The sequence below is a fragment of the Scaptodrosophila lebanonensis genome, unplaced genomic scaffold, assembly GCF_003285725.1.
Source record: "Scaptodrosophila lebanonensis strain 11010-0011.00,11010-0021.00 unplaced genomic scaffold, SlebRS2 tig00000089-arrow-pilon, whole genome shotgun sequence".
Classification (NCBI taxonomy): domain Eukaryota; kingdom Metazoa; phylum Arthropoda; class Insecta; order Diptera; family Drosophilidae; genus Scaptodrosophila; species Scaptodrosophila lebanonensis.
Window position 1 is genome coordinate 4488256 of NW_022060565.1, and position 14886 is coordinate 4503141.

General features: G+C 41.8%; 3 protein-coding genes across 3 annotated transcripts; 1 reads left to right on the top strand and 2 right to left on the bottom strand.

The window, feature by feature from the left end:
• The first annotated feature begins 22 nt into the window (after positions 1-22).
• On the top strand, positions 23-2759 carry LOC115626761 (testis-expressed protein 10 homolog). The gene is made up of 3 exons (XM_030522218.1): positions 23-58; positions 438-1694; positions 1756-2759. Exons 2-3 carry the CDS (start codon positions 503-505, stop codon positions 2559-2561), a joined length of 1998 nt encoding a protein of 665 aa, XP_030378078.1. The 5' UTR covers positions 23-58; positions 438-502; the 3' UTR covers positions 2562-2759.
• Positions 2760-3964: 1205 nt separating this feature from the next.
• LOC115626763 (probable U3 small nucleolar RNA-associated protein 7) lies at positions 3965-6139 on the bottom strand. The gene is made up of 2 exons (XM_030522220.1): positions 4334-6139; positions 3965-4263 (listed from the first exon to the last, which is right to left on the bottom strand). The coding sequence occupies exons 1-2, from the start codon at positions 5987-5989 to the stop codon at positions 4099-4101; spliced, it is 1821 nt and encodes a 606-aa protein (XP_030378080.1). The 5' UTR covers positions 5990-6139; the 3' UTR covers positions 3965-4098.
• A 626-nt stretch (positions 6140-6765) lies between these two features.
• LOC115626985 lies at positions 6766-14497 on the bottom strand. The gene is made up of 7 exons (XM_030522500.1): positions 14357-14497; positions 13902-14251; positions 11804-12083; positions 8387-8563; positions 7915-8059; positions 7150-7420; positions 6766-6989 (listed from the first exon to the last, which is right to left on the bottom strand). Exons 1-7 carry the CDS (start codon positions 14495-14497, stop codon positions 6899-6901), a joined length of 1455 nt encoding a protein of 484 aa, XP_030378360.1. The 3' UTR covers positions 6766-6898.
• Between the last annotated feature and the right edge of the window lie 389 nt (positions 14498-14886).

Here is a 14886-nt window from a genome sequence, read left to right on the forward strand (position 1 = left end):
GTTTCTATTAAAGTAACCAATCTCTATCTAAAAGGGGGCAGCACTCACAAAACTACAAGTATGAAAATTTACCGTTTTAATACTTTTTTTGCATAAATATAGAGGAATTCCTTCATTTTATTAAAGCTTGTATAGCATTTCAATTTATTTTTAAACTTTAAAAAAATTGTTTCCAAATGAGTTGTTTTTATTCCTATTTGTAAAACAAAAATGAGCAAAAGTTAACTTCTTTTTATATATTTGATAATTATAATAAAGGCATAGAACAGACAGTTAGGTGCTAGAAAGTTGAATGCCAAAGCCATAATACTGGGCCAAGTTTTTATTTTATTCTTCAAGATAAGTTGCTTCATAATAATGGTTATGAAAATGAAAGTATGAAAAAAATGTTTATTAGTTTCACATCTCTAATATCGTTAATTTATAAACCCAAATAGGTGGCAACGCTATTGCGCCACAGCCACATGTTGGTGGGTGCCGGTACTGTTTCTTTTGATGCGAAATGGGAGGCCACCACAAGAAGAATTTGCGCTCCGAGAAGGCAAAAGTGAAGTTAAAGGGAGCCAAGTTGCCCAAAGGTCTGAACGTTACCAAAACCGACTTCAAGGTGCGCAAGATCGCGATACGCGAACAGCTGAAGGATTCAGTGATAAATGAGAGCGGCCAGCGCCAATTGAATCTGAAGGAGACGCTGTCACGTTTGAAGCACCACAGCCTCAAGTTTCGCTCAGATGCCTTACGGAACGTGCGCGACTCCGTCAAGACAGGTACGGCCAACCACCTAATTGGCCATTTGACAGAGCTGCTGCAAGGCATAGCTGCCGGTGCACTTGATATTGAGCCCGATGCCCGCCGAGAATCGTTCAAGACACTCGACGCTGTGCTGGAGAACCTTCAACCACAGGCTGTGACGCCATTCTTTCACATACTTGCCACTTACCTGCGCTGTGCCATGACGCATGTGCTGCCGGCCATCCAGGAGGACTCACTCCTCATGCTGGACGTGTTACTCCATCGCCTTCCACCTCAGCTACTGGCTGAACGCAGCGCACACACCATTATTGGCAATTTTATCGGCATGATATCACGTGCCCGCCACGACAACGAGCGGTCCAACCGCACACTAACTCTGCAGCTGGGTCATGGCAAACAGACAACTATTAAGTGGCGTACGAAAGTGCTTCAACGCTTGTATCAGATCTTAAGCACACTGGTGCAGCACAACAATAGTAAAGGCTCCAGCAAGCCGGCCCGTGTCGTTATGTTTGATGCACAGACGCCACAGTATTATGGCGTGCTTCGTCCAAAACAGTTGAGTACGAATGAATCATGCGAACTTTTCGGTTTGAGTACTGAGGACAAAGTTGAGGGCCCGGACACACAACTGCGTACTTATGTGGAGCAGCTGATGCCATTGCTGATAGACAATTGGCTGGAGGTGCGACCACAGCCGGTTCAGAGCACATCAACGACAATAACGCAAAGACAGCGAGCTCTGCTCACTGGTGAGGCGGCCACCAGTCTTCACGTCCTCCTTGAGATCATGATGCAATTGTGGACACTGGTGAACCAGCACGAAGCGGCTACTAACACGCTCGAACTGAGCTCTTGGACGCGCACCACCTTTGCAGCATCATTCGTGCGCAATTTTCTGGACGCCGACTACTTTCCCTATGAGCAGATGGTGCCTCCAGGTTGGTTGCGTTTTAGTTTCTTGAATGCCAATTCCAAACTAATTATCTTTAATCCTTACAGCTGCAAAGACCACCAAACGTACAAAAAAGGCCGATACTAGCGTTGATCCATTCTGTGTACTACAAAACCTATCTCTGGTGCAGCTAATGAGTCACTTTAACCCGCAACCGGCCACATCACAGCTTACGGCCACCTACGAACGCCTGTTATCATATTTGCAACAGCGATTGCAGGACCTCAACAATTTGGGGCCGGAGCAGCAGCTGCGACTGGTTGCCGCTCTGCGTGCTCTGCTCCATGACAATGGTGCTGCATTGCTGAAGGTGCAGCCAGAAGCTACGAGCGCACTTCTGCGCACCACCATGGAAGCCTACGTACAGCAACGCTACACAACTCGTGAAGGCGTCGCCACTCGTCTACTTCACACACTCTGCCTCATTGTTCAGCACGCAGATCTTTTTGCAGCCTACGGCGGCGATGAGCAATTCGCCATATTTCTGGGCTATCTTCCACAGCTGCTGCTCAAGCCGACTGTGAGCGAATCCACATTATGCGCTATGTCGACGCTGTGCCGACAGCTGAATCGTGTCTTTATGATGGCGCTGGTGGAGAACGCAAACGCCATAGTGGCGCACATCGAGCAACTGCAGATGACTGGAGCAGGTCAAGGAGCAGATGCCACTAACACAGACAAGGACGATGCATTTGAAAGCAAAAAGCGCGTTTTGAATCTTTTCTATTATGCGCGTGACTGCAACGGGAATCAGAGCAAGGAGAAGCTGAACGAGTGCTTGCAGCAATTGGAGGCCAGTTCTGTCGATGAGCGTATCACCAGCTACTTTAGATGCATGCTTACCTACCCCTAGACAGTAAGGGGAGGTTGATAGTATCGCCTCTCTTAAAATAAGTTTTCACAACTAAATTTACTTGGATATGATAACGGGCCGCCCTGCAAACTATTGCCCTGCTTTGCTTTAACACGCATAATAAAATAGTTCAATACAGTTTTTCGTATATTTTTAAGTACCTGATGTAAAGCAATATATTTTAAACAACACTTTTAAGCACGCGTTAAAATTCAATCTCTCAAAATGCCAGTGGTATAAGGATAAGATTTTATGATGTGCAACAACAGTTTCGAAAGATTTACAATTAGAGCTAACTAATGGATGTGTTTAGGGTTTCAAGATGGTAAATGAGGCAAAGGGCTTGAGGGTTTAAATTTCGTATCCTCTAATATGGTTAAGTGTTTCATCTGTTCATTTACATTAGTTTGAAAGGCATTTATTGACCTTATCTTCAAATATCTATGTAATATCAACGAAAACGTTGAGTCATAAAAAGTTCATTTTCTTCAAACCGACTTTGAAATACTCTGTACATATGTGTAGAATAATTATGCGTGTATGTGTGGATTTGTGTTTGTCTGTGTATGTCTCGTGTGCCTGAGCAAAGCAGTAACAACAACAACAGCTGCGGGCACTACTTGGTCTTATGTACATATATGACTATAACATCCTGTTAAATCGGCCTATCATAATGAAACCTATAACTAAATGGAGGTATTTGCCAAGTTTGAGTTCGAAATTCCAAGAATTGCGGGAGTTACGATATGATAGGGAGAGGGGGGAGAGAGGGAAATTCCAAAATACACATTTTCTGCGTATTCACATAAGGCACCTGGGACTAAAATTTGGTGTCCCTAGGTCTTATAGTCTTCGAGATATAGGCGATAATACAAATGGAAAATCGGGAAAACGCCCATAGGGGGTAAGTGGGGGGGGAGGGGGGGGAAATAAAAAAAATAAAACAATCTTGCACAGCGTACACACATAAGGCATCTTTGTGCAAAATTTGGTGTCTCTAGCTCTTATAGTCTCTGAGATCCAGGTGTTCATACGGACAGACAGGGCTAGATCGACTCGTCTCGTTATGCTGATCAAGAATATATATGTATACTTTATGGGGTTTGCCACGCCTCCTTCTGCCGGTTACATTTTCAGCTCCCGCAAACCTAATATACTCTTGTACATTTTATGTACAGAATATAAATAGCCAAAGACAATATCAATATTTTCATTTGAAATAAATCATAAAAAAAACAGTACTTGTACGTATTCTAAACAATCTTTAATAAGGTAGTATGAGGTAATCTATCCCTAATTGTAAGCTAATTATCGACACATAAACCGTTTGATATTTTTAGCCAAAAAGAAGCCGTGACACACCCCAAAAGGTATCCATCCCGTCGAAGTATTTAATAATTGGATTTAGGATATCTTCAATCACGTATTGGAATTGTTTTTTAATTATTCATATACAAAGTTCTCCGAAATGAACCACAGTACACATTTTTTCTTGGATTGAATTAAAATAATTAAAATAGCCCAACCAAACTTGCAATCAGTTCTGGTGTTTCTGCTTCTTTTGGTATTTGGGCTTGAATCGATCCAATACCGAGCGTACGGATGGCTCCGCACTATCGTTGTTGTCGCCGCCGCTACTCTTTCTCTGCCGATGTGTTGCAATAACGTTTTTCTTGGCCTCGCGAATATCTGCGATAAACTCCTGAGAGTAAAGGAGACGGAAGATGAAAATTTTGTGACGTCGATTGATCACATTATATGTTTGTACATACCTTTCGCTTTTGATCCTTCACTATCTGCTTGTTACGCGCCGCCTTTACGGTGCCACCACGGCCCTTCATTTTGTGGCGCGTCTTCATGTCAATACGAGGCGGCTTCAGGTGGAATAGCTGCCGTTTAGCATCAATCTTTTCTTCTAACGTAGGTGCATCGACGGCTGTTATGTCTTCTGGATCTAGCGTTATTAGCTCGGGCGGTATCTTTTCCAGCAAAGCGTGAACCTCGTGCTCGCGTCGCTGCTTGCGTGTCTCATAAGGATTGTCTTCAAGCGCATCGAAATTGGGCTCGCCAGAGCCAGGCGCTAATAAGGATTGGAACCCGGTGGCGGTTGCAACACCGAGAATATCCTCGTATGGACAGAATCGCAGGCAGTGCACAAATGAGTCGCAGCGATGGCGCAGGTAGGGGGCTATGTCGCCGAATCGGGTACCCCCGCCGGTTAAAAGATCTGTGTACATTTCTAAATAGGTGCCCTGGGACAGAGCTAGCACACCGCGTTGTGACACCTCCACCTCGTTAGCGGGCAGACGCAGACGGAATACGGCCAGTGGCTTATCGTTAAGCTGCCGTATGTCCCACACCTTAACACAACGATCCAGACCGGCGGTTACAAGGTGCTGGCCCTTGGGATCCACAGTTAGTGCCGTCATTGCCGTTGGATGACACAGCATCTTGGCCAGTGGTTCGCGCACCTTGGGCGACCACATAGAGACAACGCCTTTGCCGCCGCCTATGCACAAAACTCCATTGGCAGGATTGTGACGCATGAGTCTTATGTCACCCAGGCCCGTGTTATAGTTACCCACCAGCTCGCCTATAGATACATCCAGCCAAGAGACAAAACCCTTGCTATTACCGGCAGCCAGCAGAAAATGGTAGGGCAGGAAGTCAAGGCGATTTACGCGTGTCAAACGCTTGACGCAGTGAAGTTCGGTTCCTTTTTTGTCGTAGAAGTAAACCCATTCTTTTTGCGCCACAGCGTACATTGTGGGAACATGAAGCCACTGCACATCGACTACGCTCTCGGTGGCGTTAAATTCACAATGCAACCGTTTTGTGATCCAATCGAACGCTGCAACATGTCCCCGCCGGCCGCCCAGTAACAAGTGGCGACCGTTCTTTGTGTAACGCAAAGTGTAAGGACCGAAGTCGAGATTCAGTTGGAAATGCTTCGCTGCCGACTGTAAATCGAGATTGGCTGCAATCTCAGCCTGCCGGTAGTTTGCTGTGATCTCTTCCTTATCCGCCTCCAACATCCCGGGCGCCTCCTGGAGCAGCAGCTCTGTACGTGCTGCCTGCTCTTCGGCATACTCTAGATACACTTCCTTCCGCTTTTGCTGCTGCTGAAAGTGCTTCGTCTTAACGCCTTTCGACATTACCTGGCCACCACGTGAATATTTATCCAACAGGTGCTGCGGTACTTTTGGCTTCTTCGGCTTCGGGTTCGGCTTCACATCATTTCCAAAGCGTTTGTTCTGAAAGGGTCGGACATGCTCCTTTTTATGCTGTGCATGCGTAACAACAAAATCGCCTTTGAAATTTTGTTGACTCTTTCGCTTTAACTTAACGGGTTGCAAGTCCCGATCCGCGACGTTTGCTGTGGCAGCATCAAAATATCGCTTTCGGCCAGTAGCCCTCGCCGAGGACATTTTGTGGGTCAAGATTTTATGGTTACAGATTAGTTTACAAATAAAAATTGCGCATAAATTAAACGCTTCGAAAGTGCGGTGCCCAAAGTGCACGTGCTGCTTCTTCTTCTTCTTGAAGTCAAAATCAGCTGTGAAGGCCAGTCTGTCGAAATCGATATCGGAATAGCGTGCACCCTCTAATCTGTTGATGGGTGGCAGCACTGGTTCAAGCCAAAGCACTAGAAAATGCTTCTGGCATCTTTTCAAAATCTTCAATATTCTTTGAATTTCTGTTAATTTTTTCGAATTCACTGATGATGATGCTTGAAGGCAAAAAATGTGTATGATGCTATAACTATTTTCAATTGATCACTAAGTTAACAATGCAAACAAAAGTGCTCGGGATTGGCCAATGTCAACTTTGCGAAGGCAACTAGGAACTCACCTTTTGTGCATAAATAATTCCAAGCATGTTTTTCATGACTTAAGCTTACATTATGCTTGTTTATTAGTTACAAATCATTGTTTATGTAACTTTTTCAATCAATCTCACTAACGTGTAGCGAAAAAAGAAGAGAAAGAATATTATTGTTTTTAGTTTACTCATAAACTTGTAAATTTAATTACGATTGCACAATAAGATATGTTAAACTAATAGGTACATGGAAAAAAAAATTTTTGTAAGTACTAAAATAATTGATGAAAGCTCATTAAAGCACATTTTAAGGGAAAATCCAATAAAATGTTTTCAAGGAGCTTTCAAATAATAGCTACAAAATAAAACTTAGTTTGCTATTTTCGTTGCGTTTTCGTTAAACGAATTCCAGGGTTTTGAGGTTTAAGCCACATCAGTCTATAGAATTGGTGAACCAAAGCATGCCCAAAGACGAGAGAAAAGTTAGGTTCAGAAGACACGGGAGGTGGCGCTATTTAGTACACACGTCCGTAGGGCAAGGTATTCGGATAGTAGGGCATCAGAAACTTGCCTCCAAAGCGGGGCGCTGACTGCGCTGACTCGCTGCTGTATAAATATATATAAATATAAAGAATAGTATGTAAATAGTATTACAACTTGAAGGTAAAATATAAACCTTATTTTTAATGTTTACGAGATGTCGATAAGTGGAGGATTTATTTATTTTTCTTGTTACCATACTAGCACTATCATGTGTGATACTGACCTTGAGGAAAACATGGATGTGCAGATGTCGGCACGTTGAAGACGGCTGCTGCTATTCGAAGTGGTCGTTCCACCGATTCCACCACTGCCCAAGTCACCGATGCCACGACGTCGTTCGCGCCGACGGGTGCGTATTAGCGAAAATATCGCCACGATGACAGCCACAAGGAATATCAGGCCAAGTATGCAAAAGGATATGGCTAGCTTGGAGATGGATAGACAGAGCGTACCCTCACTGGGTAGAGGACGAACATTTGGTGCGTACTCCTCTACTAAAAAGATGGTCAAGAGTACAGTATAAATGTAAAAAGATAGTAAGCGCTTGTTTTAAGAAAATCGTTTAAGCTAGTCAGCCTCAATAAACGTTTTCCCAATTCTAGACTAAATCGGTCCTATTACAATCAAATTTATTGAATTGCATTTGGTTTATTATTCCAATTCGTGCAAAATGTCATATTTTCTCCAATTATTTCTAGTAATATTTTAAAAATAAATTGTACCTCTCATATAGGAACAGGAGTTGATTTCAACACACAATTGATCGGATTGGGAAAAAGGAACCGAACTGATTATGACATAACCATAATAGCAGCGATCATTGTTCAGAAAATTAATTGTGCTAGAAAAAAGTTGTTACTAGCTTGTATCGAGTAGTTAAATACATTAAGGCATATATTATTAAAAATCGCATGCACTTTAACCATCGCTATACTAATTTTTTAACTCTCAAAATATTAAAAATAAGTAGTTTGTTGATGGAACTTACCGCTCATGTTATAGCGCCGATCATAACGCAGCCGATCTACCTCTATTTGGGGAGCTGTTACTGCCAACGAATTGAATACCTCGATGCGTGCTAGATGAAGATCAGCATTTAGTTGCGGCTGCTGCTCGGCCAGGCGACAATTGAGCTGGGCAATGGATGTATAAAGAAATTGTCAGTCAACACCCACCCACAACTTGGGCAAGAGTTGTTGCATCTGCCGGCCTAGCTGTCTGCTGCGTACCTGCTGCAATGCCTCTTAATGGGCTTCAGTTCAGTGCATTTTGGTGCAATAACCACATTAATTAGTTGCAACCACCGGCAACAATAAACAAACAGCAATAACAACAGCAGCACGCTTTGCTGCGCACAACAACAGTAGCAACAGCCAAGGCAATGGCAACACTTTCGTTTTCTTTACAATTAATTGAAATGCATTTTAGGTCTTCTTTGTTTTTGTTTTTTGCATACTCACATTTGGACACTTCCCCTTGCAAAGCTGCACGCCACAACTCACATGCAAGCGTTCGCGATCGGGAAACTTGAAGGCGGGAAATGTGGCTGTAAATGTACGCTCCACAAGATCTTCCTCCTCTTGCTTGGACCAGCCCTCCTCGGCTGGCTTGTGTCGGGTGTGCAAGGCGGGCATAACCTAGAAAAGGATACAAAAACTCGACTCATATAGAATGCGTAAATATGTACATATGTATGTATATGCACATATGTATGTACATATGTAATTATGAGTATTTGTAGTTTTGGAGAGCAATGGCCGCAACACCTGCCACCATATACATACATACATACATAGTATGTATTACATACATAGTTTTATATAGTTGTCACTGACCCAACCAGTTTGATGGGCCCTAAACAGCTTACTTTTTAATGTCGCCGTTTCTCATCAAAAGTTATACAATTATTATTGTTGATGACATACATACATACATACATATGTACATATGTAAGTATATTATGTACACACATGGCGGTTACACGTGCAGTCGACACTTCCGTTACAAAAACTGGAAGGCACCAAGAGTCATGTGCCAAGTTCAATGACAAAAACAATGCAGCTACTATGAGACGGCAAATTACCCACTAAATACACACATACATATGCACATAGTATGTACGTATGTAAATGCATGTGGAAATGTATGAAATTACACACCCATGTGATTTATGTATGTAGGAATGAATGTGCTTCTCGCATTGTTATTGTTTTGTGTGAGTGTGTCTGTGAGGGTTTGTACGTATGTATTAGTTTTGATTAGTTGGCGCTGGAATGGCCGGTCCACTTGGCGGGTTTCAATTTACACACCGAAGCACGTGTTGCTGCTGTGTGAGTGCGCGGGTGCATGTGTGTGTGTGTGCGAATCTTAAGACAATAACAATTACAAAAGTAATCACCGCGGAAGTTCAAACGAGTTCAAAAATGCAGATAAGCGCACTCTAGCAAAATAAATTTCAAAAAATGATAGTTGGAGTGTAGGACATTACGGTATTTTGTAGTGATGCCATTTTGCAGGACATGGTGGCACTGTTAGCGTATTGTGTACGCAAGTGGGTGTGTGTACACTGGTCGTTATATTGGATGTTCACATTTTGAAATATTGAATTAAAAATTCTATAATTAAAAAGGCAAGAGGAATGTTGACCAAAAGATTATATATGCTTCATAAAACTAAATGTAGCAATAAATAATTAACTTATCTCTAAATAAAAAGCTGTCTAAAAAGCTGTGCTGTGAATTTTATTCATCCTAATTTGCTTTTCACTTTACTTGTCTTTAAACTAAGCATATTTAATAGTGAAGCATTTAATTCCAAATTGCGATATGCCCTCACTATGTACAAAGTATGATTGTACATAAAAAATACGCAGCCATTTAGAATATGTATTAAAATAAAAACCCAAGTGTAAGAAAAAATTTTAATTCCCTAAAGTACAGTTCCAAATTCCAAAAAAAAACCGACTTTAAACATTTCTAATACAAATTAATATGCACTAAGAAGTAAACAATAAAATGCGTATTCTTTTACAATAATGCAGGTGCAATTATTGTTATTTTTGGTGTCGGTGTGAGCGGCCGTGCGAGCCACTTAATAACGAACCGTTTCAGATTCTTTTCTTTCTTTCTATATCTACAACGTCTTGCGATAATTTCTTGTGTTTCATACCAAAAAGGCTATTTATGCAACTCTTATTCTCAACAAATTTTGTGTCAAGATCTGAAAACATCCATAGTATATAGTTTGATCCTTTCCGGCAAGAGCATTATTTTTTAAATGCATCATGCTTTATGTAATCAACATTTTTATTTTTTGGGCCCCCCTTTTGTAAAAGTTGCGCACGCCCTTTGCTGTGCGGCTATCCGCAAAATGCATTACTACATATGTAACAACAAAAATGATTAATTAAATGTTCACTTTTGCTGGATATGTAAGTTATGTATGTAAGTTATTTTTAACTAATCTTTAATATATGTACATATTACTTAAAAGTACGCTTCATATTTGTTTGTGTGCATAGAGTTATTTCGAAATTAGAACTGAAATGACGCGAACAAGGAACTATGCATAGAAATATCTGCATTAAATATGCGCAGTTTTTTTTTAAATTCATCTGATCTACTGCCAGTTGTGGGTCAACGGAGTGGGTCGCATTGCTGGCATGTGCGTGTATTTGTGTGTGTGTGTGTGTGTGTGAGACTAAACAAATAAAGTGTGCCTGGGCTGAGCACAACAATTGGACAAGAACAACACAAAAGTCTGTTTCACTTTTCTACCATGCTGTGACCTAGAAGTTTTCTAATCCAAACAAATCAACTGGATGCTTGGTGATGGATGCGCGCGCATAAATTTGCAACTGCGACGCGGATCCCAAAGAAAATGAAATGCGCTGAGACGGAAGCCAATGTGGCCGTTGCTGCTGCTGTTGTTGCTATTGTTGTTGTTGTTGCTGTTATTGTGGGCAAGCAACTAGCAAAACAATAAAACAAACAAAATGCAAATTTAGTGGGCTGGTTGTGGTGCTGGTGGTGGTGCTGGCGTAGAAATAAAACAAAAATTAAGCCGTGAGATCTTTCTTGGCGCCTCACAATGGCAATGACAGTGGCAGAGCCGAAGATTTGTTTGACCCATTTCGGGCACTTTTGTGTTTTGTGGATTGTACAAGTGTGTATGTTGTGTGCCGATGTTGATGGCCACGGCTCTTTGGTGGCTAAATAATACAAATACAGAAAGACAAAAGCCAAAGCATGTCAAAATGTTAAATGCTAAATATTTCTATTTCACTCTTGGCTAATTGTTGTGACCTCCTAATTTACTCAAGAAGAACAGTTGGCGGGCAGTCGTTGTGGCGGCTTTGCTTTAATTGCTTGACTGCCCACCAACGCCACAAAGCAACATCAGCCAACACCAACAAACCCAAACTGGTAGCTTGTAGCTTCGACAACGCAAACTGTTCTAACGTTACAAACGTAATTATGTCTAACAGTTTGCTTGCCGCACATTTAATGCGCGCGCGTTCGCGTCGGTGTCGTAACAACTGTTAGAATTAATGATGCGAGCGCGAATATAGTATATACAACTATGTATGTACATACATATATAAATGTGCATATATCGCCACAGGAGGGACGGCACCATTGGTACCATACTGTTTTTGATACCCTGCAGCACATGGATTGGCAAATTCAATCTATCGATCCAAAGCATTTTGTTAATTCGCAGTTGTTGTTGTGGTTGTTACTTTCGCTTATTGAAAATGAAAGTTCGACGATCTTGCTCACTAATTAATCACATTGTCTTGCCTAACGGTAAGGCAGCGCATCAGCATCAGCAGCAGCCCTTTGGCCATAAGTTGCGCAAATTAGCAATAAACCTACCTGTTCATCGATGGGACAGCCTCGTGCGTCCAGCAGCTGTTGTGTGGACTCGCCCAGGCCATCCAGTGCGGCACAGTCGACGACACGCACGCCAATGTTGCCGGGCACAATAGCGCGCACGGTGAGTGTCGTGGCCACGCCCACCTCCACAGAACCGGAGCCATTCAGGCCGCCTAGCTCGAGCCAAATGCGCACACGTGGCGTATCCATTAGCGGCCCAGCTGGTGGCAAGACGGCGGCCAAGGCCTGCTCCTGATGCACGTGACGCATGCGCGCGTTCCTGTGTAGGCCACAAAAAAAAAAAAAAAAAATCATCTCATATAATAGATATGTAGATAATATTATGTATATAAAAATCAATGCCACTTTTCGTTATAATTGTATAACTCCAAACCAAATGTTTAGGCTGTGTTCGGACTATTTTGTAGATGGTTTGTGTGAAATTTGCATAAAATCGGTCGTGCGGTTCTTCCTTTATCACAATTTTTGTAACAAATTAATTCAATAAATGGCAGATCAATTTGTTAATGGGGATTTTGCTGTCAAATTGAAACTTTTTTCAGTTGGGGATTGTGGTGAGAATTTGGAGGAATCATGTTTTTTATATGGCCAACTTTATGTTGCCTGTTCCAGAGTCGGTACCCCCAGCCGTTTGTTTATTCATGCTCAAAATGGAAAAACAAAAAATATTCTTTATCCAAATCGAATTAGGATTATGTTTTGAAATAGCTAGCAATTAATAAAATATTTTTTTTTTGAATAAATGAATTTGATGTTCCAATTACATTTTTTTATTATTTCACTTTATACGTAGCGAAGCACGTACCGGGCCGCTAGTATCGGAACAAAGAACGTTTGTTAAGCTCGATGGGGCCTTAAAACATTTCCTAATTTAGTTCTTTCTTTAATTTAATTCCAAACTTCTTGATAAACCTGCCCCACAAATGATTCACAAACCCAGCATTGGGAAAGAAAAAGAATAATTGTAAATATTAGCTAAAGCCGAAATTTAAGCTAAAGTGACATTTTAATTGCATTTGAACTCAACTTGCGGGGTTTCTTGTTTCTTGGAATAAACTACATTCCTTGCGATTTGATAAAAGCAGTTTTAAACTATTGCTTGCTAAATAAATAGAATTTAATTTCAAGTATTATCATGGAGAATCAAATTCTGGGTTTAGGTAACCATTGAGGTTTCGCTGAATTGAGAACAGCTCCGTTTAAATGCGATTTTTGCAAGCATTGTTTCTGATGTTTATTGTAAATCACAATCCATTTAGCTAAAGTTAATTTTGCGAATTACTTGTTATACTTGAAATCGATGAGTTAGATCGTTTCCCCCTGCAATTTTCATTATTTATTTATATATTCATGTAAACAAACATTGACTGTCGACATAGGAGGATAATATATAAAAATTATAAAAAGCAGCTTATAAGATAGAAAAGCCTAAGAAGGAGAAATCTAATCAAATTACAATAATATCTAATTAACGCCTCTGACCCCGTGTGATTTAATTGAACTCTTAAATGGGAATAAGCTTAGTAGCTTGTATATTGATTTCGTTTGTCTAATTTTGTTGCTGACTCATTCTGTAAATATATTTTCAAAGTAATAAGAGACTTAAGTTCTTGAAGTACAAGTTCATTATTTGAGCGTAAACAAAACATTTAAGTCTAGTCTTTGAAATCTAGTAGAATTTGCAAAAATAACCCAATTTTAAAGTATCCTCACATCATTCAACTTGAATTCCAAAAATTTAATTATTTCAATACCTTAGTAATGTAAAAAAAATCTTGAAAACTATTCAAGTTCATTACATGAATGGGAAAAAATTATCATAGTCTAGCCATTCAGAGCTTACTAGAAAACATAGTTTTTCAAATCACATTATTCTTACTTTAATACTAGAAAAGAATAACCGGGAGCATAGTATTCTTAACAAGCTCTTTTAGAATCCATTGCTTAGAATCTATGCTTTGTAATTTTCCATCTTGGAATACATTAACACTACATTTTTAAATACATAGGTCAGTCGAAAAGTATATTCAATTATAGGGAAATGTCACTTTCTGCGCCAAAAAAAAGAAGCCCTCACCTGTCTCGACTGCTCACCGGCACCGGCACCGGCATGCCCATGGCCTTGGGAGGCAGGTAGCAGCGAACGGTGCGTAGGATGTCGGTGCTCTGGCGCAGCTTTTGCTCCATTTGGACCATCACCCGAACCGTATACTCCATGCCACCGTCGGGCATTGGCTCGGCGCGAACCCCGCACCCAGAGGTGGGCAAACGAAGGGCGATCTTCGGGGCATCTTGGCCGCGAGCACGGCACTCCAGCGGAAAGTCCTTGGCGTAGAGGAGGCCGCGAAAGGGCCGACTTAGTGTTAGCTGCATGTCCAGCAGCTCCCGAGTACAGTTCACCTGCACTGCCTGGATCTGCATGCCGCTCTTAAGTGTGTTGCTTAAAGGCGGTGGCGACTCCGGCAGTTGTTGTTTGGCGCTGTTAATCGCTGGCGTTGCCGATGCAATGACAAGCAGCATGCCAAGCATTGCCGAAGTGGTTACTGTTGTTGTTGTTGCTGTTGTTGCTGTTGCTGTTCTGGTTGCCCAACCAGCATGACACACAAATTGCTGTTGATGCATCAGGCAGATAAGAGCGGCAAGTGCTAGGCGACCGGACCAGCAGAAGAACATGTTTCCGATTTCCCGTTTGCTGTTCGCAATTCTTCGTCTTCTGTCTGCCAGGCTGTCTAATTGCAGCCTCCGCCAACACCGCCACCACCGAAACCACCACCACCACCGCCGTCGTTGTCAGTAACCGCAAATGATGCCACTTGGTCGCTTTTGCCACCGGTCTACCCGGCAACACCTGTCAATGGATTATACTTCCCTCCTCTGTCTTCTGTCTTCTGTGGGCGGGCGGGGGCGACAAATTGTGTCGTCTAAATTAGTTTGGCTTTGGAATTCTTGGCCAAGCAAATCGAGCGTGTCGTTGTCGCTTCTTGTGGTTTGTCCACTGTCTAAAATCACATGCAAAGAAAGATAATCAAAGCGTGTGAGTGAATAGTAGAAGAGGCGGGAAG